Source organism: Halyomorpha halys, unplaced genomic scaffold (genome assembly GCF_000696795.3).
Source record: "Halyomorpha halys isolate HHAL.00 unplaced genomic scaffold, Hhal_1.1 Scaffold352.1, whole genome shotgun sequence".
In the NCBI taxonomy this organism is placed as follows: Eukaryota; Metazoa; Arthropoda; class Insecta; order Hemiptera; family Pentatomidae; genus Halyomorpha; species Halyomorpha halys.
In genome coordinates this window covers 1,083,128-1,109,274 of record NW_027111631.1, presented here as the reverse complement: position 1 = coordinate 1,109,274, position 26,147 = coordinate 1,083,128, and the positions used below count along the sequence as shown (strand labels likewise).

Here is a 26,147-nt window from a genome sequence, read left to right as displayed (position 1 = left end):
ACCGCCACTCGGACTATCGTCCTACAATCAGATTTTTTATGTTTATAAGCATATGTGTACACTTACTTAATATAATATATTAGTGGTGAGCAACTTGCCATTGAAAAATTAAATTTACTTCAAAATTGTTTTTTTTCACAGTTTTAAAATTTTTCCAGCTGCGATATCTCTTCTGGAGGACTGGTTAAAATAAAAAAAATTAACACATAAAAGATCTCTAGGGTACTATTATTAATTCCATTTTTTTATTTCAACTCTAATAAGTTAGAACATTGTTAGTTTTAGAAAAAAAAATGTTATCTATTCCAGTTTGGCAGGAAACACACCTGCGTTCCACTTCTGTAAACATTAGAAGTTTTAAATAAAGTAAAAAAATATATAATGCTTTACTAATGAAGTATTTTTTTAAGAACCATAAAACAATAGAAGGACTTCTAAAAAATTGAGAATATGTACAAATTTATTTTATTGTAAGCTTAGTCATGTTGAAATTTTAATTGTGCAGGAACGTTTTTATTTTACCTTAATATAAGGTCTTACAATTTCACTGACAAGTTTTACCACAATGTTATTTATTTCCATGTATTGTATCATTTGAAATTTAATTTAGTTGTATACTACAAAAATATTATGTCCATATACGTTGTGAAGATGATTTAGATCGTATCGCAGTGATATGAGTGTTCATTCAGATTTGATCTTGAGGTAGAAGGCTAGGCTTTATTTATTTATTTACACAAATATCACAGATAAACAACAGCCCAGGATAGTGCCGAAGATATAGTAACTTAATGTTTCATCATTGACACAATATAGTTTCCAATGTCTCACAGACATTCTAAAACGCTTCACGTTGCATCAGGGAAGCGTTTCTTTCTTTGGTAAATGGAGAGAAATCTACTGCCTCACGTTCGAGCGCTACCTCTCTCTCAGATGTAACCACTTGAATACCTCCTCAGCTCTAAGGCCGATCTCGTAGCGGAGCTTGGAGTCGGTGGTCTTGAGGAACAGCGGCAACTCCTTCCGCTCCAAGAGACTGACCGACGGTGTCCTCTCGACCAGCGCGGCCACGCAGACTGCTGAAGAGACAAGACCTGCACCCAATACTCTTTGAAAGCTGTAAGGTTCTTCAAAGAAGATCAGCTCCCATATATAGGAGAAGACTATGTCTGAAGCCTGGACCAAGGAGACCAGTCCCGCTTCTTCTGCCCTTAGGGCCAAGATGATAAAGATGTCATGGAAGAAGGTGAGGAGCGTTATAGTGGTGAGGCTGATGGGTTCTTTTGGCATCGTCCAGGCTTCGATGAGGCTCAGCGGACCTGCAACAAGTGTAAAAGTTTTTAAGGAGTGATTAGAAGAAATAAAAATGCATTAAGTCATAGATACAATTTACAAGAGGGGAATAATCATGATTCGCTCCTGGATGGCCACCGATAAGAAGGAGGCCACTTAAAAAGTTGAAGATTGGAAAATTGACTGATTAAAAAATTATAAACTGACTATTGGTAGCAGTTCGACGTTAGGGACACACTTGTGTAAGATACAATTGTGGCAAACTACTGTATTGCTCAAAAACAGAGTAAGATTTAAATGAATGAACAATATTATTATTACAAATTTAATTTAAATAAAGTAGAGCTTGGAGAAAAAAATGAACTGTTCATTTTTTGCTTAAAATATGTTGGACACTTAATTTTCCTATATGTTTTTTTTTTTATGAATTAATGTTTTTTTATATTTCGTTGTTTTGTTATTGTTTGACAAAAGTTTTTGTAAAATGTTTGAAGCCTATTTAAACACATCTTCCTATCAATAATTCTTATAAAAATGATCGATTGGCAGTCTCCGATGTCATCATTACACCATCAGTGCTCATACTCAAATCACCCGAAAGCTGCAAGTGCGAGTTTATATTGCAGTGCATTATCTCGAAATTTTGTATGTGAAATTGAAAAGGTTTTCCCCGCAACCTTCACAGACGGATTATCATTGTGTTTAATGCACCTTATCTCACTCCATCTACAGGGAACTGTAAATTGAAACACCCCACTTTTCTAAAGCGTCCTTGACGTAGTTAATTGTTTACGGCCACAGATCTTGCAAATAATCATCAGGTTGCAATTACAAATGTGATCAATCAACCCACATTATTTGGATTAAGAAGAAATTCCGGCTTCCATTGCTCTAAACATATTTAAAGACAATTATATTTTTTGTTGTTGGTTTATTAAATGTCATTTTACCTTAAATTCAATAAACAAAAAAATATTGTTTTAAGGAGAAGAAAAAAGCATTCTCACAGATTCAAGTATAATATAATTATTGGAGAAGTTTGTCGGGGGGTGCGGCCAGCAAAAAACATAAATAAACAAAACAATATTTATTTATTTTATGCCGACGTTTCGACCTGAGTTTCAGGACTTCATCAGGGGTTGTGGCGTAGATGGTTTTGTTTATTTATGTTGTTCTTTGCTGACCGCACCCCCCGACAAACTTCTCCAATCATTAATCTACGGTCAACTATCTACAACTCATTATAATATAATTAATTGAACAGCTGAAAATAACTCATTTTTCATTTGATGAAAGTGATAGGTGAGTATTTCGCGCCAATTTTTTTTCATGAACCTCCTCGTACATATACATTTAAAGCAAGGATTACTAAATCACAAAAATCGTAAAATATTGATTGTAAAACAGGGTGTCCATGAACTGTCTGTGACCCTATATTACTCAGTCTCTATTTCACTAACCAAATATTTCTTCACCTGAAGAAGAAGCTCATTCCTAGGAAAAATAGACTAACAAAAGATCAAGAAGGTTACGTAGTAGAATTTAATAAAAATAGAAAAAACTTTTTTTTAATATATAATTTTATTTGTTTTTCCTATTTTCTTTTCTTTTTCTTTAGTCGATTATTGGTTAATAATTGTTTTTTTACTTGTTGATATAAATTTCCTTGTTATGCGTTTTAATTTTTAATTAGTAATGTATTAATTAATATACTATCTAAATTTTTACAATAAAAGTTTTTATAACAAATCTTGACAGTTATTTTAATGAAAAATAAACAGATAAAATCTATTTCACCAAATTATATTGTTAGTTTACAACTAAATTGTTACAACTCGATGCCTACCACATTGATACAATGTGGTTTTGCACGCAGTTTTTATTTTTTCCTCAACTTATTACAACTAGATACGTGTAGCAGACAATCTAAAAGTGTATTGTTTTCCGAAGTATCATAAAATAAAAAAATATATTATTTACTAAATATATTTACCGTAATGTTATTTTATTTATCGGTTTAATCGAGATTAAGACATTATTATATATTCTGGTTAATTTTAGCTGATGAAACTTTTTATAAATTACTAATGGAGTCTATTTTTTTTTTTAGAATAAAACAAAAAAATTAAAAATTTGGGCATAGTAATTTAAATTAATATATCCACTTCTGAAAAGTAAGTTTTCTTCTAGACAAATTGAAATTGTATATCAAAAACTTAATTAATTTTTTAATAATTAGAAATTTCTCCTATGAAACAAAAATCAACATTTTCAATAAAAATTTAACTTTTCTATATGAGTTGCAACCATTAATAATATTTAAATGATAATTTCCCCAAAGTGGTATATTTTGATAGAAAAAATTTTAATTATAAATATTACACTGACTGGTCTTATTTGTATAATTAAGGTAGGTACCATTTATGTATAATATCTAAATAATGGATTACATATCATTCACATATTAAATTTAAATTTAAAATTTCATATTATTGATGATTAAGCCCTGGAAGATTTTAATAAAGACATAGTATTATTCTATATATACTAATTTCACTAATTGTTGCACTTCCTATCCTACCGATAGAATAAAAAACAAATGACTTATTAATGTTAGTAAGAATTCTGTTATTTTTACGACTATCAATAACGTAGCAAGGTTCGGAGCGGTATGGGTTCGATTCTCATCTGTAGCAGTTAATATTAATTGGAAGGAGATTAATAATAATATATAGTAGTCTGGAGGAGTCAAATATAACCAATAAGTTAGTGAACTTGTTCAAGACTTAAATTAAAAAAAAATACTTTCAACAAGATCGTTTTTAATTTGTGAAAATAACGTATATACAATTTTTTATATAAATGATATAAAATGTTCTTATAAAAATAAAATTATAATTAATTAACATAATTGTACAATCAATTTGAAATTTATATGCATAATAATTAATTTTTGTTTGTTATTTCAGGTAAGTGCCTTCAGATAAAGACGGTATGGATGACATGAATGGTATTTCTGTAACGTATTGTTTTTTATTACAAAGTTCATTATATTATTTTTAGGTTAAATTTAATCGCTATTATTGTCTTATATTAATGAGACGAATTATATACTGAATAAGATGAATATTTATTTTAGACTTTGGTTTCTGAATTCTATGAGAAAAGTACCTGGATGAAGTTATATAACTTATTAATGTAATAATAAAAATCGTGTGCATGGTTGGGTTCGTAAACATCTGCACTTGGTTTCATAATTTCATTCCCATTTAAGCAAATACACTAAACAAACTGTTTGAAAAGTGTAAAAATTTATTTTTTAATTTCATTTATCTATTAATGATAAATAGTAAATGTGACTATAGTGTTGGTGAAAAATTTTCGAATCTTAGTTTTCAACATAAATACAATAGGTTTAAGGTTAATATCAGCTCAGTTTTACCTTATTGAAATATTCTGATAAGGTTTAAATACAGAATTTTCTAAAAATCTCCTTGTAATGAACATTTAATTTTATTTATTTGCAATAATTATTCATTATTATTAATTATTGGTTAGAAGCAATTCATATAAAATATGGAATAATTTGATGATTAACTAGTCAATAAAATAAAAGTTTTTGTGTTTAATTGGAAGTTAATAACAATAGTAAGACCATTGTTTCACTAACTGATATAAGGAATATATAGTGAGGGAAAGTTTTGCCATCCGTAATAATAAAAAAGGGAGTTTTGAGGTGTAAGAAGATTAATTTAATTTCACATAAGGATTGTAAATTAACGTCGCATCACATATTTGTGTTTTTCTTTTTAAATAAAATTGGAGGGTGTGATAAAACAAAACAAGAGGTGTGAAAATATGAAAGTTTGTGAACGTACAGTCGTTTTGACCCTGTTCGCCCAAAATGTCACCTAGAAATAAGACTGAACCAAATTTTCTAGGTTACCATTTTAATGCAGCACAACCTTTTTTAACGCGTTCCTGTACCAAGCTTTGCCCACACATGATGCCTATCAAAATTGTTAACCATTTTTGCTTGCGCCCTGCTTGGTTTAGCATTTCTATATTATTTTACTACCTCTATAAAACACACCAGGTCCAAATTACCATTTCATACGAGAAAGAAATCTTCATTTTTTTTCTTTTAATCAAATAAAAATATGAAAAATCTACCGACCTGCCGCGTGCCATTTCAGAACGCATTGTGGCAAGCTTAACTTTGGTTGGACATCCCTGCTTTGAAGAGTAATTTTATTTATGATCTTTAAACTTTCTTGAGACTGGATATTATTGTTTAAAAAACTAAATTTTATCCTATTTTAGTCTCAAAATTTTTATTCCTTTATAAATCCAACGAGGAGGAGATGCCTGAGGAATGGAAGGAGTCTCTACTTATTCCTGTTCACAAAAAGGGCCCGACGACGGATTCTAATAACAATAGAGGAATCTCACCCCTTCCTGTATGTTGTAAAATATCTACGCTAATCTTAACTAGTCGAATCACGTCCAACTATTGATCAATTTTTTTCATTACGGCAAATCTTACAGAAAAAGTTGGAATACAACGGAGTAGTTAATCAGCTATAAATAGATTTCGGAAAAGCTCAGGATTCTATTGACCACAAGAAGCTGTATAATATTTTGATTGAACAGACAATACGAAAGAAGTTAGTAAATCTCATAGGGATGTGCATGACCGAAACGTTTCATAAGATACGAGTCGGTAATCATTATTCTGAGAAATTCCAGGTCCGGTCGGGTTTAAAACAAGGTGATTAATTATCACCTATCTTTGGTGGTGAAATACCGGTACTTGGGTATGCTGATGATTTGGTATTATTGGGTGAGGACAAAGAAACTATAGAACTAAATACAACCACGTTAATAAACTCCAGCAAGGAACTAGGTCATGAAATAAATGCGGATAACTTGAAATACATGGATAGTAGTAGAAACGCGTGCAATTTCGGTGATATAGGCATAGGAGGAAATACGTTTGAACAGGTAGATAAGTTTAAGTATTTTGGTTCTACGGTAACCAGAAAAAACGAAATTGATGAGAAAATAAAAGCTAGGTTGAAGGCGGGAAATGCTTGTTATTTTTCAATTTCGACCGAAACGTAGATGGGAGGATTGCGTTAAAACTGATATAGGATGTATGTAGAGAGCGTTTGGTGGTATCGAAATCAAACCTTCGGGTTCGTTAGGCCTTCATTAGCATATCATTATTATTTTAAGTCCGACGTTTCGGCCAATTAGGCCATCCTTAACGACAATCTATCACAAACAGTTTTTATTATGTGTATGATCTTTAACAACTTTCAACAAATAACAACAATATTAATAAATCGTTATATCTTAATGCAATTTTAGAACCATACCACTTTTAAAAAAAAACTTTATGCAGGCTGTTCTGTCAGGTCATTAATATCAGTCCACAAATTATCCAATGAGACATTAAAACATCAGGGAATTATATAATTTTGTTAAAAAGCAATTCTTGGATCATATGTAATTACTGAATTAGTCAATTGTTCTCATCAAATTAAAACTTTTTATCACAGTCATTCTTCTCTATTATAATTTATCACAACAATATTTGTAACCTTCCCCACACTCAGGTCAGGCATTTAATTTATTTTTTACAACTTTATTTTGGTTCTATTTTCTCATTCTTTTATTATTACAATTCATATCAAGGTTATTTATAATTATCACCATTAATTTTATCCCATATTTTTTATAAATTAATTTTACTTAAAATTTCTGCATTGTGTTGGTTCAGATTTCTCAATTCTGTTTTAAAATTCACTGTATAATTAATGTTTTTTAATATATAAATTGATCCAAGTATTTTTCTTTTAATGTATTATTTTCTTTATGAAAAATCATAGTATTTTCAAAATCAAAATTATTGATTTGATAAAATTTATTTATTTAAAGAGTAATTTTTACTTTAGGTAGTTGATAGCCTTACAAAATACGGAAAATTAAGATATGTACTATTATTTATTAATTAAATCGAATAAATAAATTAAAATTAAGTTTTGGTTTTTTTCTAGGTCATTAAAACATTCCATGAGACGCTCCCCTCTCCCCCACTTTTTTATGTAAATTATCAATTTATTTCTTCTATTTATGTCCAATCATAACCACAAGAAGTGTCCTTCTATTTTATAAGAACCAAAATTACAAATTTATTCTTGAGAATTCTCTAATTTTTTTTGCTATTGAAAAGTTGTTTCTTTAACTTAAACTTTTTATGATGAACTTTCTTAAAACAGTTTATGCAAAAACCTTTTTACTAGACTTTTATTATGAAATTCTGAACTTTTATAAAGTTCTTAAGTTTCTTTTTTTCAAGTTTAATTTTAAATCAGGATTTTTACTGTGAAATTCCTTTCGAGAAATTTATAGTATAGAAGTTCTATAAAATAAAGGGCTTCCATATAGCCTTTTGCTGAGAAATTGTATTGTAAATTTTTTTAGTGAAAGTTGTGTTTATTCCTAGGGGTTTTCCTTGTCAGTGTGCGTTAAGTACTGTTAGTAGGTTCAAACTAATTCCAAGATTTATTTATTTCAATAAAAACATAGGAGACTGTTGTACCTTGATCATGTTGTATCTCGGATCACTCTTCACATAGAGAAGACACTCATTTTGAAACAGCAACATTTGATGGAGGGTATGTGTTAGGTAGGATTTAGCAAAACTTGTGGACAAACCGTGGTCGGAAAAAAAAAATTCTGAGGACAATACCATTCTAGTTACTCTAGCAAAATTGATATTAGTTTTGATTCTAGTAGTACTAGTAGTTTTGATTCTTGGTCAAGCATAAAAATTACAGAACTAAACATATGAAAAAATAGTTATTGATAACATGTTTAGAATTAGTGATACTCAACAATCTAATAGTATCGAAAACACAGAAGGAAAATTATCGATATTATAATATTAACTGTTAATAATTAACTTTATTGTGTGATTGAAACATTTTGAGAATAAATAAATCGAGAAATTCTGGAGGATAGAGAAAGCATATTTTCAGAGAGTGTTATACTTTCAAAGCTTCCTATATTGAATTATGTTCCAAGATTCCAAACAGTAATTAACTATTTTCAAAAGGTATAACTGCTTCATATTTTTATAGTATCACAAAAGAATTTATAATATACGAAATGCTGCAAATTCGACTATACCAGCCCAATTTTAGTTTAAGATATAAAATAATTCGTGATAGTTTAAATATGCGTTATGTGACTTTTTATTGATTTCAAATCTATAATTTATTGTTTTGACCAGAAAGAGGGAAAAACTTTCCAAGGGTACAAAAAATATCGAATTTGGTGAATGTATTTACGAATAATGAATGTTTCAAGTTATGAAAATGTGCAAACTGGACTCTATAATATGTAAAATATCAACAAACAGTAAATACTTATTCTTCTTCATATAAACAATCGAATTTACAAAATATTTCCTTAGCTGATAAAGATATGGTTTAGTTTACAAGCAAAACCTTAACAATAAATCCTTCAGTCGTTTGCTGGCCGTGTTGGAGGATTATATTACTTTTCTTCTACGTCAGACCGAGTTTGGGTGAAATGTTTCTCGTAATAATATAATAACTCCCTACCCAATATTTGTATTGTTGTGTTTGTTTGGTGAATTGATGGGGTGTCATCGATGTTTGTATGGCCAAAAGGAAGTACGAGGGTGAGACGGACACTATTTTAGGTATGGAAATCATTTTTATTAAAAGTTGTTCAGTTAATTTGTTATGGTACAGTTTTATAATTTATGAATTTTATTAATTATAAAGTTGTTTAATCTCTTGGCTGAAGACTTCCACTGAAGTCCTATACAGTAGGCTATTAGGGTATTTAGTATTACAGTTCTTCATTTTTTTTTAAAATTACGATTGCTTTAAGGTTAAAAAATTTAAAAATAAAGATATCATGATTCCTAATCCATTTATTTTCTCTTCGAGGACGTTTCGGTGGTGCTGTGTCCACATTTTCAGCTTTTATAATTTATTGTTTTGTTTTTTTACATAGCACATTTATTATGTCATGATCAAAATTTATCTGCATAAGTAATAAAATTTTAATTTATAAAAAAAATAATACTGTTAGGACAATGACTATTGAAGCTAAAATAATAAAAAAAGATAGGAAAATTAATTAAAATAAGAGCTAAAGAGTATCCCGTAATCCAGTAGTCCCGAAACGTCCTAAAAACGTTTTCTTTAGGTTCAGAACTATATAATTATTTATTCTGTTGTATCAGGCATAGATCGCCCCAGGGGACAGGAGATCCTCTTGGGGCACACTCAGCCTTAAGAAGTGGGTACCCTTTACTTTCTTACAAAATACATAGGATTGCATTACATACTAGCAGACCCGGCCATGCCTCCCAACTGCTAACTAGATTAGGGATACTGATAGAGTAATTGAATACAATTGAAAGATTAATATAAATCAATATATTTAGTTATTTGGACACATTGTATTAATGATTTAATTCATTGCTTATTATATCGATTTAGTTTATAGCAGTAAATAACATTATGTAATAAAAATATATGGTAAAAAATAGAAATAATTTCAATACGACTAAACCAATTTACACGAAACCTCGGAGCGGTTTAGGGTTCTATAAACTGCACTAAAGGGCACGAAACGGATCTAATTAAACCAATTAGAACCGGAAACTAATAAAACATTTGAAAAGTTTTCTTTATTTGAAAGTAATATTTAGCCATTATTAACGGCATTAAATCTAAATAGTGGTAATATAGGTGCGTTAAAAGATTTTTTAGGAGTGAAACAAAGTTCATATTCGTGTTTACAACATCGAGAGCTTAAAACGAATTCTCGAAAAAATCGGAAAATAATTTTTTTTGGCCCAGCACTTACGCCAAAAAATAAAAATAACTTCAATATGACTCAACCAATCTTATCGCAACTTGGCGCTGTTTTACAGTTCTATAAACTGCAGCAAAGGTCACAAATAAATCGAATTAAACAAATTAGAACCGGAGATATAAAGTAAAAAGTTTGAATAGTTTTTGAACATACTGGAAGATTGCTTAATAACCGTGTGTATCAATCAATAAATGAAATTTGGTCCGGTTGCGGTCAAATTAAACTCAAATAGTAAATTGGTGTACTATTTTTATTTGAGCCAACATTTCGCCCCACGTTGCAGGGCTTCGCTTCGGGGTTAAAAAAGATACAAACACTTAACGTAAGTAAAAAAGTAAGTGGAAAATTACAAGGGTATACAATAAAACATAAACATTAAAGGTTATAAACAATAAATAAAAACGGTAATATTAAGAGATAAAGAGAAGAAATTTTAAAGAAAGTACAAATTAAGAGATGAAAAGGCACGAGACAGAATTGATACCTGTTTTGACGGAAGTCAAAGTCTGAGTGATCCGTTTGTATTTGGGAGGAGTGGGGATGGCAGTTAAGTAAGTCACATTTGAAAATAATTTTAAAGTAAACAGTCTAAAAAATATTAAAATTAGGTAAACAATAAATGATAATATAGAGGGGGAAAAGAAATATTAAATAAAATAAAATTTAAAAAAAAATTAAAATTTACATTGATAGAAAAACAAAGAAGAAATAAAGCTAAAATAATGGGAGTTACAATAAATATAAATGTTTAAGGAAGACAATATACCAAATGAGAGGGGATACAGAGGTATGTAAATTATATAATAGAAAACTTAATAATAAAGTAATTAATATAAGTATACTTATGCTGGTAACACATGAAAATAAATTTAAAAAAAGTATTTAAGAATAGTTTGTTTTTATTTTGAAACCAATATTTCTACCTTATAAGGGCATTAAATCTAAATGGTTGCAATATGGGTAAAAAAGAACAAAAATTCAGCTTTTAAACAGTTATGTTGAGGAAGTATAATCGTAGGAACAATTATATAAACTAATGGGCACCGCGAAAAAACACAATCCTCCTAATAAATTAAGTTTAAACATTTTTAGTTTTTAATTTCTTAGAAATATTGAATTTGATGGTTTCAGACGACGTTGCAAACGAAGATGATTTGTTTTTCATTTGCTTGACTGAAATACTCATTAAGTTTTTTTCGTTTTTTTAGTGAATAAACAATCATTTAATTGAATCACTATTATGTTTTTTTTATTCTTCAAAAATAGACAAATCGATTGGTGTATAATAACCATAAAGAAAATGTATTGTTTTTTGAAATCGTATTACTTTTATTTTTAATTTTTTGCCGGAGAAATCGGAATAGCCTAATTTTTACGTTTTAATTCATCCAGAAACTGAAAAAAAGTTTGTGCTCAGCTCAGAAGCGACAATATCCAAAGGTGATTACGTTTTTGATTTTAATGAGCTAATTTGGTTTAGTGTCGATCTGTCGAAAGTCAAATAATAATCAAATAGGTATCACACCTGCTACTGTCAAAATGATATTGATTAAAATTTATAGGGTTCAAGAGCTACTTCAGCTACTAATCTGTAAATTTGTATTGTGGATAAAGAAAATAAGTTCTTACATATATATATATTACTGAAAAACTAAGGGATAAATATAATAAAAATTTGAAAAATACATATCTTTATTAACTGCAGATTTCAACTAGTCACTGAATATTTCACATTTGACACGCTTCTTTTTTTCGTAACCTCCTTTATTATTAAATTCATACAATACATTTGTATGAATTGGATTATTCCACATACATAGTGGAAATAATAAATGTATACTGGTATAATATTGCCTTGGTTTGCCTTGTGGCATTGTTAAGTTAGTTGCAGGGTCCAATTACGGTAGTTAATCATTTAGCTAACGCCAGTGGATTATTAGAACGGGGAGGGTCGTTCCGCTGGTTAGGTGTGAGTGTAAAGTCTTTAGACTGTAGAGTCCAAAGCCCTTCCCTCGTCGAGGACGTCAACTAAGGGTACGGTGCACTGCTACCTCCCAGGTCTTGATGGAGGGGTAATTTCACAAACCAGAGGGTTAGAGCATGCCTTCAACCCATCAATAAATTTGATGTATCGTCGGCTTATGAACTCCGGCACAGTGGGGAGTTGGAGCTCTTCACGGATGGCACTGTTCTTAGCCCTCTGAAGCTTGGTTTCCCTGACGATTCTTCGCAGGACGGATCCCTGAAAACTCTGTAGGCTGTTTAACGTAGTTTTGTAGAGATGTCTCATTAAAGGAGCACCATGGAGCAGAGTTGGTCTGATAATTGCTTTGTAGATCTGTAGTTTCAGGCGCAGTAAAGTGAGCAGATGGTGCACCCTATACGTTTTAAGTCAGGCCAGCTTGAGCCTCTTCTTGGCATGATTGGAGAAGGTGAAATCTAGAGTCAGACCGAGGTAGAGAATGGAATTAAAGATCTTCCGTCCCTGTTTATCTACTACGAATCTTCGAGGCAGGCAGCTCTTTTTGGCTTTCTGAAAAGACATGATGAATATGAAGAATAGCGTCAGTCTTAGAAGGGTTCGCCCTGATGCCATCTTTCTTTAATGCAGCTACTATGGTGACTTTCTGTGGAAGGGTGAGAGCTCGTTTAGGCCTGGCACTGAAGGCATAGAATCCAATATCGCATAGACTGCAACCACTGCCTCTTTATGCTCTAAGGACACAATCGGGGCAGTGAAGATGACGAAGCGCAAGGGTCCCAGTACTGAGCCTTGTGGTACTCCGCAAGTGGTGGAGGCTGGAAGCAAGAGTTCTTCATCAACCCGTTCGACGAAGGACCTTCCACTGAGGTAGCTACTGATTAATCGGCATTGGGCGGCGGGGAACTTGAACTTTTCCAGTCGGCAGAGTAGAAACAGATGTGATACGACTATCGAACGCTTGGCTACAGTCCAATGATAAAGGCCGTGATTTGACCCGCTAAAAATCGAAACGGCTATTAGATTATAAGATTTTTTCACAGATTTTGCGAGATCTACCATTATGGTTCTATTAATTTTAATCTTATCTTCGCCGAAAATACTTTAAATAAAGCTTATATAATAGTCTTATCCCTTAGATGGTGTAGTAGCTTCACTTGATGAAAAATTTTTGGGTTACTTTTATGTACAGTTTCTTGACCAACGGCAAACCTCTTAGTAAGGTTCAAGGTTAACCATTATTTTTTCTCTTTTTTTTTTTTCATTAAAAGAGGCTAGGTGTACCCAGGAGGGTCTCCTTATACACGAATTAGATACATGTCTGTTATGACAGAATAAGGACTTGCCTAAGAACTAGGAGAGCTACCCCGCTCAGGTTTTAATCTGCAAATTTTAATTGTGAATAAAGAAAATAATTTATATTTATACATATTGGTATATGTATATGTATATGTCTTATCTTTTCAGTGGTTTGAAAAGCTAAGACATAGGTAAAATTAAAATTCGAAAAATTCATATCCTTATTAACTCCAAGTTTCGACAGGTCAACTTGTAATTTTTGTATAATGAAGAACCATTTCAGCCTGTCTGTATGTGTTGAATTTTATTATTTATTGCAGCATAAAAAATTATGGTTTTAAACATTACATTGTAGCGACAACGGAAGACTTATTCCAAGGATAAATAGGGTCAATGTTTAATTAATTTTTGATAATGACGAAATAATCGATCAAAAACCCAAATAATATTGATATCTAATTTATATAAATTATTATTTTAAAAATAGTGGCCTTGAGACATCTAAAAAAATTATTTTCTTTACTCATGATAATTAATTTTTAAACTACTAAAATTGTGTTATGCGATGAGCCTGCGTGAAAATTTAAAAAGGATGTCTGTTAAAGACAATATCGTAAAATGAATTCAATCGTTGGCCACAGTGGTTCAGTATTTTCTTTTCCTTTCAGCAATATGTTCTTTGTTCTAGTTCACTTCAAATTATAATTAATTTAGTAGTATTTTCCTCAACAATCAATTATTGAATTTTTATTAGCAATTTATTATAGGATTTGAATACTTATAAAACAATACATAATTGACCAATTTGGCAACAGGTCAAAAGAAATGGTAAGAACAGGTATACAGGTGCCATATAAGTTCGTAAAGTTGTTTGCTGTATTTCTTTGAGCAGATTTTACGTCTTCAATTGTTATCAATTCGTATCTTTTGAGTGAATACAGTACTTCACTCTGTGGGCACTTTTCCTATAAGAAAACTATAAAAAAAAAATCTCGGTACCAAATTTGACAGTTAATTAAGTTAATTTGTTTTGTACACTTTAGCTAATTAGCATTATATAAATTATTTTTCAGAATTTTCGAATCAAATAAAAAAAAACTTACATAATACCACTTAAACCCTAAAACGGTGGCCGAATAGATTATTCGTTTTTGAAATCGTTTCGATTTAAAGACATTTCTATATATTTTATATCTGTAGCGCTCTCACTCATTTTATTTCTTCATTAATTAAGTCTCCACGAGCTTTCATTACCAGTGTCACGGCAGAGAAGCCCTGAGAGAAGCCCCCTTTGGATTCCCAAGGATGAAAGTAAATATTGTATATAAGTACGAATGAGAATTAGGATGGAATTATTAACATTTTCTTTACCGTATATACTATAATAAAGTATTTACTCTTTAGCTATTATTACATTTTTATATTGGTTTATTTATTTTACAGCTATAATGTTCCTCTAATATTATTATCATTACTGTAGTCTTTCTATTTTATTCATCATAATTTTTCTCTGTATTATTTTGCTTATACATGAATGAACTTATAGCCCATTATCGTTGATTGTGGTTGCCTGTATTTATACACCTCAATAAATAATATTGAATTTATTTATCAATATACTATATAATATGTTTAAAAAAACGTACTGAGTTCAATGTTCATTCGGAATAAAAATTAATAGTAATAAAAACATTATTTGTTTCTTTTAGCATACATTTAATGCAAAGCTTTTTTTTTTTTTGCTTATTTTCTAATGGACTATTATTCGGCCACAACATAGTAAGGTATTATAAAGTTTAAAAATAAATAAATAGTTCAGTAAGAACCTTTAAGTATTATTATTCATAGCTCTGATTTCGTTCATAATTTTTAATTATATTATACGACGGGAAACTTCAGTTAATGTAGATTAAAGAAATTTCTAAGAAGGAGAAAATAAATATACTAAGGAGTCTCTGTTAACCTATATAAAGATAATTTTATCAGCGCTTCATAGAAGTGCCACTAAGGAATGCAGTATGTCTCCTAATTTATTTCTCTTTGTCGCTTAGTTTTGTAAATTATTCATCACAATTAAATAAATTCAAATTCTTGTGTTAGCTGATGAGTAAAATATTGTATTTACATTTTGTAATAACAGTTATCGAAAATATTCATGGAAGTTAAAATACAACTTAATATTACATTCAACTAGTTTTGATTCGAGCGCTAATGGATCCTGAGATATAGAGATGCGAAGTGCTTTTTGTATCAAAGAATGGGACATCGACTACAAAAAATATCGATGTTTTAAAATATCGTTGCTTACAATACATACCGAAAAAACATCGATGTTTTTTTTTTATCAATGTTGCATCCTTTTTTGCAAAAACCACTTCCAACTGGCCGGACTATACGTCGTCGTTGGAACAGACCTCGAGTTACTGAAATGGTTGTTCAAAAACATTGTTGTATTTTTGGCAAAGATTTGTATCCAACGATATTTTATTATTGAGCAAAGATATTTTAAAACATCGTTGTTTTTCTAGTCGTGATTTATCTCTATCATGTCGTTAGCGTAAAGGTTGGAGGTACTTTTTATTCAACCACATTGTTGATAGGAATCTATTTATACTGTAAATTTTAGGTTTTCATTTAGTTAATTTTTGAAAAAAATGAAAAATTGGAACAAAACATCGATGTTTAGAAAACATTGGCTTAAAAACATCGATGCTTAGGATAAAACATCGACATTCCTACTGAGATATAGTTTTCCCAAAATGAATTCACCAGCTACTGATTTTTCTAATTTAAATGATGTTCTGTTATAGTGCTGTTGATAGTTTTAAAGATCTGGACCGAGATTTTAAAAAATGAAAAAATAGTTTTTTTAAAATATTTTGAATCAGTCACCATTTTTTATTTCCCATAATCATTGTTGAAAGACCCCCTAATCAAATTTTGACTTTAACCATGGGTGTAACCAGCGGGAGCAGCTGCCCCACATTAGAAGTGAAATAAAAATTATTAATTCAATAAAAAAAAAATGTTTTTCAAGCAAATACTAATTGTTATAACTAACAAGACACCACGACAATTATATATAATTTTGATTTCATTTGCCTTTTCCGTGCTGCATTGTCATAACCTGATTTACAATGGCATGCAACCCCCTAGGTTTGATTCTGGGTACGCCGATGCTAGTAACTATACATAATTTTAATTGAAGAAATTGGGAAACGTTATTATCGTATAGATCCCTTATTGTTTAAAGAGGATGGTCACTAAGAGGGGTTTGTCTTAAAACAATGAGGAAAAGAAAGTGATTAAGATGATTGACTCAAAATGATAATGACAATCGCACGGACCATTATTCAAGTTGATTGCCTGAGCCCCTGTCGGCAAGGGCATAATTTATTTAAATAAACATTTTGAAATGTGATTTAGCTTTCTCAATGGCAATCGAAAGGCTCGCGATGTAATGTGCGATTTCTTTCTCGCATTGCAGGGATTTTAAAGGTTTAAACGCCCTTCTGCGGGGCCGTCTTTAACCTAGTGAGTGGCTCCAGCAATTTAGGATATGGGGCACTTCAAATTATACACTAAACAACTTTGGGTTATCAAATGAACTAAAATACTACTAATTTTTTTTAATTATTATTTTACATAATAATTAAAATAATAAGTGAAATAATTTTGATTGTGAATTTATCATGTTAAATATCATCTTATCTTAAAATTGATTTAGAAAATAAATAATATATTTAAAAAAAGTTAGAAAAAAACTTAAATTTATCGAACCACCCAATGACAACAAATTTGGTTAACGAACCTTAAACTATATGGTACCATGTCTGTTCAATCGCTTACAAAAGAACTAATATATAAATCAGCCACGAAGAAACCTAAAAAAAGAAATATTTTACTGGGTATTTTTTTACTTCTACGATTCCCTGATTCTTTGATTAGCTGATTTTGTTTCACCAAATGACAATATCTGCCTGTATTTTTTCTTAATTTCACATAATTATTCATTATATTACGATTAGAATCAGTATTGTATGTTTGTCAAGTTATAGATATTATTTATTTAAATATTATTGGATCCTTATTTTATTATATTCTGTATCATCTTGTTTATTCTCATTATTATATTAATTCTCTAATTGTAAATTTATTATTCACTTCAAAGTCCTTTGAATTATGTTTATTTAATTTTTTTAATAATTATTATTTTATATTCATTTTAGTATTTGTTAATTAAATTATTAGTTGTATTTCGCCCTAATAGTCAAAATTGTAATAATTACATTTCACTTATGTCTATCATTTATATGTGTTATTTTGGCACCGACCGATAATGTTGTCATCTGGTTGGACCATATTGGATGTAAGTTTTTAAATGAATATAAAAAAAAAAATAACATTTGAAAAGTTACAAACTTAAAAAAAAAAAGTCAACCATCTTACACAGACAATTTTTCATTCACAAAAAATCATGAATTACTTTCTAAATTTTTTTTAGAGCACCTGTTTCACATTAATAAGGTGCTTAGTATTTATTGACGTAAACTTACTTCCCCGTTCATTCTTAATTTGATTTAATTTATCCATCATAGGATTTGGGGGGCTCTTTGGAACTATAACCCCTTATTCCAAAGATGGCACTGCCCTTATGACTGATCGTCTAAAGATAAATAGACTTCTCATTGGTATAATATTTTTGATTCCCACTAGACTAAAGTTGGAATTAAAGCTTCAAAATCAATTTTTATAAATTTTTTTTTAAACTTATTTATTGTTATTTACGACTGTATAAAAATATATACATGTAAATTCGCTGTAGGTGACATAGTGACATGATATAATAATGTGGAGAATCTATCCATTTATAGAACTCCAATAACATTTCTAGAGAAGATCTAGAGGCCATCTTTTTTAGACACCTAGGAGGATTATTACGTAATGAAGGAGAAGCCAGGTTAGAAAAAAGTGGATTTGGGTGGTTGGAAATTTTATCATGGAAGGAATGGTATCTAGTTCTGGCCATATGATCGGCAACATATGAGACATTGAGGTCCTGGTGGATGACTCGATTTGTGACAAAGGAGCATTAAGGATTTTACGAAGGATTTTAGACTGTAAGGATTTGATTGGAGAGGAATTTGAGGGTTTAGTGGAGCCCCAAAGCTCAACTCCGTATGTCCAGATAGGCCTTATAATAGTCATGTAGACCAGTCTTTTGTAATGGGTTGGCAATTTAGACAATCTGTCTAGTAAATGTTGTAATAGTCGGAATCGTCAAGCAGTTTCTTGTCTTTTTAGTCTTGTGTGTTAAATTTGAAATTAAGATCAGTAGTTTTCGTGATATTTGCTAAAATAAATTCACAAAATGTTGATTCCTGGTTGATTAGACTAAATTTCATATTTATATGCAAATATCCTAAAAATTACTACTGGTCGAATCTTTGTCCACAATAAACTTTTGAATTAGTGCAGTTTTTCAAAATTATCCCTTTCACTATGGGAAGGTTTAAAAAGATAATGAAATCCCCGAATTCTGAGTACAAAAGAAGTTATGAACCAAATTGAGCGTTTTTAGTTTGTAGCTCAGAAAGTATACCTTTTTTTTTTCTTTTTTTTTTTTCTCAGTTATTGTAAACCAATCGATTTGTCTCTTGCCAAGATATAAGAAAAGAGCTTTATTGATTCTATTAAGCTATATTATATTTACGATAAATTATAAAAACATAACATGGCTCGGGTTAAAGCAGGTCAATAAATTTTCTTTTATAAAAGAGCATTTCGTATTAGTTTTTATCTTCGTCTCAAAGTACTAAATACCATTTTTCAAAGAAATTAAAAATTAGAAATTTTTCACCTAGATTTATTCCAAGAATTTTTTTTTTCTCTCGGTGACTATTTTTCATATAATCTTTCATAACTGGTCTGCATTTTATCCAATTCCAACGTTAATAGACCCTTTGGAAAACTGAATGGCTCTATCAGCCCACATCAACTAAACATTGATTAAAGGGGAGGAGGCGAAAATTCACACGTTTTATTTTATATATCTGGTTCTAATTTGTATAATTAGACTCAGTTTGTGCTTTGGTGTAGTGTATGAAACCCTGAACCACTACTCTTTGTCTACAAAGATGCTAGAAATGAATGTCATCGCATGAATTAGTTTTAATTTATGTTTATTATTATAATAAAGTATACGTAAATGTTTAATTTTTACTAAATACAATAATTTATATCGAACTATCAATTGTGATCGTTATATTTATATACATCCTCAAATATAGCATTGTCGGATCAGCTTGAACTTAATAAAAAACATTTTTCCGAACAACTAGAAATCAATATTTTTTAAATTTATTTTAGCAAATATAATGAAAAAAACTTCTCCTACGAAAATGTACGTAAACTACTCAATAGTACATTTTGCTAGCTTTAATTTGAGTGCCAATAGACGTTTATACGTCTAATGATTTTTGAGATAGATATTTCAAAAATAAATTGACTAACTACTGATTTATCTTTATGAAACGTTGCTTTTTAAAACTGTAGCTCGGAAACTATTGAACATATTTAGCTCTTTTAGAGATAATATATTTTTTTTTAATGATGATCTATTAGATTTTTTAGTGCTGTAGGTAGTTTCAAAGATATGGTGCTTCAAATGAAAAATAATTTTTTTTTTTTAAACATTTTTTTATACCGTTTCAAGTAAAGTTTTAGTGATATTAGGAATATTAAATTATTGAAAATTCCTCATTACCGTTCCTAAAATCCAATGTAGTTTCAAAGTAGTACTGAACAAAAGTTAAGTGTAATAAGTCATACAAGTGTTAAGGAAGTATGCATATATATATAGATTTTTATTATATATGTTTCTTTAATTGCATAAGTGATATTATATTATAAATCTAGTTGGGTATTTATTTATTTTTTGTTTACGTTTCACTGTCAAGAGACTCGTCATTAAGGAAACAAGAAGACTCTTTTCCTTATCGCTAATTTAACCTTTATGATAATGAACTGCTATGTTTGTCCATTCGATAGCAAAAATGAGACAACGTAATGGATTTTTAAAGGATTTCAACATACATAGATTTTTTTCATCATGAGCTATCTTTGACAAGAATACCCTTGATTTACATAGTATAATTATACGCTATGACCAATAAATTAATAATTCAAGCATTTCTTAAATTTATACCATTTTATCAATTTTTACTGAAGGTATTAAAAATTTTAAAACTCTATTTCATTATACTTTTTAAAAATTACTTTTAAAAATGGATTATTATGGCAATAGATTTTCTTGTAATAATAATTAAATATTTTAGTGCATTCATTAACTTAATTTTACGTTGTTAATGCAACATCTAGAAATATATATTTTTATTAACTTTTGCTAATTTTAGTAATTGATAATATAAATTTACAACACATTTTTATGTACACAAGGACATAAAAACCAGGAATCCAAAGTCAATTTTAACCATCTCTTCTTACCTTATCATTATTATGTTTTTTGTTAAATACATTTTTTTAACCAACCTAGAAATGATAATTTTTAACTCGAAACAAAAAGGCGGATTGTAATTATGACTGAAAGTTGTTTTTTTTTCTCTTTGTCAATTACAAAGATTCATTATTGTAGGAAAATTAACTCATTAATTTTTCTCGTAAAATGTTTTGTCATGAGTCGAAAACCATGGCATTTTCTCTCTCCCACCCTTTCTTTCATCCTCTCTTAGACTCTCCTGAAGTCAATTCTATCTCACCATTTTCTTCTATTCCTTCCTTTTGTCCATTCATTAACCGGACTAAGAATGAAATCATTGTTTATGGTTTTTCTTGAACAGAACCGACAAATAGCAGCGGTCACAGACTTCACAATCCACAATAACATTTCGAATATCGTTTAAATTACATCCAAGCACTACCTTTAAGTTTACAAATATTATTATTGAACAACAGGAAGATATGGTGTTACCTGCTGACATTCAAGTGTAAAAGTGATTACATGATACCGCGGTAGAAGTACGAGAATGTGTTACAAAACAATTTGTATGTTCAGAATTTTCCTTCAAAAATTTACTTTACAGTTAAATTATGCTGGAAAATTCTTTCAGTGCTTGAGAATTTATAATACGTGATAACGGACTGGGGTACAATATAGTTGAAAGTTTAAAAAAAACAAAAAAAAAAACATAAAGAACAATTATTTACTTTTTTTTTTAGCGTTCAAATTTTTTCGTAACCTATTTGTACATGGCGATAATGTCCCTAATTATTTATGTCCAGGTTCGTTCGTTAGTTCCTTTTTAATGGCGTAAAACTTCACGTAATTATCGCAATTTACTCCTTATATTTATTTTACTATATATTTTTAATTTTATTTTTTGTTTATTCGTTATCATTAGGGATTGGAACACGGTATACTGAATACCGGTATTTTGAGCCTTTTGTATAATTTTCAGAAGCTAACAGTTCCACCAGAAAGAGCGTTTTCGACAGTTAGTAATTTTTGCACAAAATTACGTTCCAGGTCTAATGACAGTACAATGATGCATTATGTTTTTTAAGATCACATTTCAAAAATTTGTAATAGTACCACAGACTAAATAGTGATATTAACATTTTTTTGTGATTTAAATACATAATATGTTTCTTGTTCCTTCACTTTTCTGTGATTCTTTATATAGTGTTATAATTTATAAGTTACAAATTTTTTTTTTTTTTGTGCTATTTACTCCCTCTAATAAAAGTGGTAAATAAAACAAAGAAGCACTTGTTTTTTCTTTTTCTTAAATTCCAACTACCCTTATTCCGGTATTAATATCTAAAAAATTCCGAATACAGGCACCTAGTTGTCATAGTAAATTTCGTGATTTGAAAAATTGAAATACTAATTCTTCTACCAATCTAAAATAATTGAGACGTGATGTGAAATATGGACATTCCTGAATGATATGGCTGATTGTCATATTGTTATTACAATACTGACATTTCAGAGGCGTTTGTTACAATCGAATCACAAGAGCCGGGAAGAAAAAAAGGCAGTTATCTCACGCCAATATTTTGTTACTTTAATAAAAACTATGTATAATTACTAGTCAAAACTTATGAGTCTGCCAAGTATAGGTAGGGAGAATAAAACATGGCGGCTGTTACAAAACCTTAAAAAAACAGAGCTCTAAAAAAACTACCAACAACACTAGAAAATCTAAGAGAACATTATTTAAAGAAGAGTTAATTTGCTGAAATATTAGCCCTAAAAGAGCTATTTACGTCCAATAGTTCTCGATATAGCTTATTAGAAAGTAAAATTTCTTAAAAATCTACTGAAAGATTTAGTTGTTAATTTATTTTGAGAAATCTATATCTCAGGAATTATGTGACGTACAGATGTCTATTAGCACTCAAATTAAAGCTAGTTTAATGGACTATAAAGAAGTTTATGACCTTTACCTTCGTAGTAATAGTAGTTTTGATAATATTTGCTAAAATAAATTGATTTATAGTTGTTCGGACAATAAATTTGATTTATGAAAAACTTTATTTCAGAAACCATTGGACGTACTGATGTCTATCAGCGCTCAAATTAAAGCTAGTTAAATTTACTACAAAATAGGTAATCTTGTTTAGGTTTGTAGGAATAGTATTTTTTAGGATATTTGACAAAATAAACTCACAAAATATAAATTTCTAGTTGTTCGTATAAAATGTTGACTTTTTGAAAAAATATATCTCTAGATTCATAAGACGCACATATGTCTACCAACACTCAAAATAAAGGAAATTTAATTTACTACAAAGTAGTTTATGACACTTATCTTCGTAGGGGTAGTAGTTTTTATGATATTCACATATGAATATAAATTTGGTAAATGACAATTTGTCCGAACAACTATAAATCTATTTATTTTAGTAAATTTCATGTAAACTATTACTCATCCGAAGATAATCATAATAAACTACTTTATAGCTCATTAAACTAGCTTTAATTTGAGTGCTAATAGACACCAGCACGTCAAATGATTTTTGAGATATAGATTTTTCAAAATAAATTCACTAACTACTGATCTTTTAGTACGTACCATACAACATTTTTATGAAATGTTGCTTTTTAAAAAGCTATATCTCGAAAACTATTTAACGGAATAACTCTGTTAGGGCTCATATTTTAGCAATTTTACCCTTCTTTAAATGACGTTCTCTTAGGTTTTCTTGTGTTGTCCCTACTTTTTATGATATAGAGCTCCGAATGAAAAATTAATTTTTTTTATCGCATTGAAACAACCGCCATTTTTTATTTCCCCTATATATACTTGGCAGACTCATCAATTTTGACTAGTAATTATACATAGTTTTTATTAAAGTAATCAAAAATTGGGGTGAGATAAGTGCCTTTTTTCTCCTCTTGGGCTCTTGTACTATTTGTTTTGTGATAATGCAGGCATGAGTAACTCTTATGGCCTATTCTTAGCCGAGTTAGGACCATCTCTACGACATATACTGCTGGAGTACCTTAAGGCTTGACATACTTTTTTTTTTTTAATTTTTAGTTTACATCTTGGGATTTCATTCCAAAGAGATTGCTATTTCCCTTTCATTTCCGATGAAACCAACCGTCCCTGATAATTCTCTTCTCTCTCGGCCTATTCCGCTCTTGTAATCCTGGTAATGAAACATCAAAAATGGTCCAATACCAAAGAATGAAAAATAAGAAGAGTTCATAAAAATTTCTATCATGGAAGGTATGTTTTAGGAGAGGGGAGAGGTCAAATATGTTTTTTATTCAAATAAAATATTAGTCTTAGGACAAAACTAGTCATGTTTCTTGAATTTTTTTTTTACTGTTAATTTGATGAAAACAAAAGCGGAATCGAATAACCACCTTAAAACCGTTATAATGTATTATAGACGAAAATTCGCATAATTGGATTATTATTTGATTATAACGATTATTTTTTTTTTTTTTAGTTTTCCGATAACTAGAAATTTAAAAATTTTATGGAGATACAAATTCTATGTAAGATATAACTGGACACAATTTCTAACTTACAATTAAAAGTTATTTTCGAGTAATTTGCAACATTGCTAGAGCGCTATAAAATTATCTAGATTCAAATAGAGCTTCTTATAGAAGAATTCTCTTCAAACTGTCCGGCTAAGACATACCTGATTATCTTTAAGGAATGTGGAGTTGATGCTAGGGCACAATCAGAGAGATAGAAGGAAGTATTTTCTTTTTTTCACGTAGAAACCAAAAGTGACTTATCTCAAGAGCGCTTGAGAGACGTCGCCGGTTAGTCGAAAATAAAATATAATATAAGCATTTCGTAGGAAATTTTGTCTGCTTTTTTTTTTATTGATTGTTTATTTTTGATAAATTTTTAATTTTCTAGTTATTAAAGCTGAAAATATTTACAATATTTTAGGTGGTTTTTTTTCTATTTTTGTTGTGAAGCCGATAGCAAGTGACATGACAAAGTCGGAAATAGCATCCAAAAATATATTTAAAACTACTGAGAAAAATCGTCTATGCCGTTTCCTGAAAACTCTATTTAATTATTTGATGTCTGGTCTATTTAATTGAATTCCCAAAGTAACGTCGCAGATTATCCAAAAATAAAACGTAGTGTAAACATTTTGAAGTAAATTTTGTCTTTTTTTAAAATTTCATATAGAAGTTTTCTAGTGTCCCTAGGAAGCGGGAGCCTGTATATAGTTGCTTATATAGTCTATGGGATAGTCAGGCAATGTACTATACATCTCTAGAAGCTTCTAAGCCTGCTAACAGAAAAGTTTCGAAGTTATATTGCAAAATGGATTTATAAAAGCAAAATAAAAAAATTCCCTGGAAAAAAAGATGTTCTGTAATGGAATACTTCCTCAAGGATAAGCAGAAAAGAAGAGGTAATCTGACACAGGTATTTGATGAGAGGTTCAGAACCACCTTTGTGTGACACATGCAACACTGAAGAACATTGTAACATGTACTCAAACATTTTAACATGATATGGTCAAGTAAACTCTTAGCTATGAAGAGTGAATCAATAAGACTAGACAAAATTAAGTAATAAAAAATTATAGGTCGTAGATCATAACTCATGCGTTATCAGCAAATAGAGGAGAGCTATGTTTTTATTATTATTTGTTTAAAAAGTTTAGTATAGGGCATTAAACGGTTGTGAACAATTTAAACTCCCATTTACGCATCATTGGTTTCTGCAGTGTGGATAAAATGATGTTGACAGTCCCCCTGGCCTACTGATAAGATTCGAAATGTTTATCCACACTCAGAGGTGATTGATCGAGGATGATATTCGCCGAGTTAAACATTTTTGTTATTGAAAAAATCACAATCCATAACATGGGTTCTGAACACTGGTTATTTTTGACTGAAAATTTACTCGTATTCGAGACAATCTACTCAGAAAAAAAATCCTGCATTTGCGATATATTGTTCTTATAGAAATTGAACCTTCACCACCTTAATTAGATCTTTTGTTCAATTTTTATGCTAAGAGATTTTAGTGATTAGAAAATAGATAATGAAAAATCGTTACAAAATTTAATTTTATTAATAGCACAATGTACAGTTTCAAATAGTGATTATGAGAAAATTGTGCATGATATATATATA

At 29.8% G+C, this 26,147-nt stretch overlaps 1 protein-coding gene across 1 annotated transcript in view; it reads right to left on the bottom strand.

Moving 5' to 3' along the window:
* Window positions 1–226: 226 nt before the first annotated feature.
* LOC112210238 (solute carrier family 35 member G1) overlaps window positions 227–26,147 on the bottom strand; it is a 28,839-nt gene continuing 2,918 nt past the window's right edge. The window contains exon 2 of the mRNA XM_024358998.2: window positions 227–1,319. Coding sequence (XP_024214766.2) covers window positions 919–1,319 — 401 coding nt within the window. The 3' untranslated portion in view covers window positions 227–918. The remainder of the gene's footprint in view (window positions 1,320–26,147) is intronic.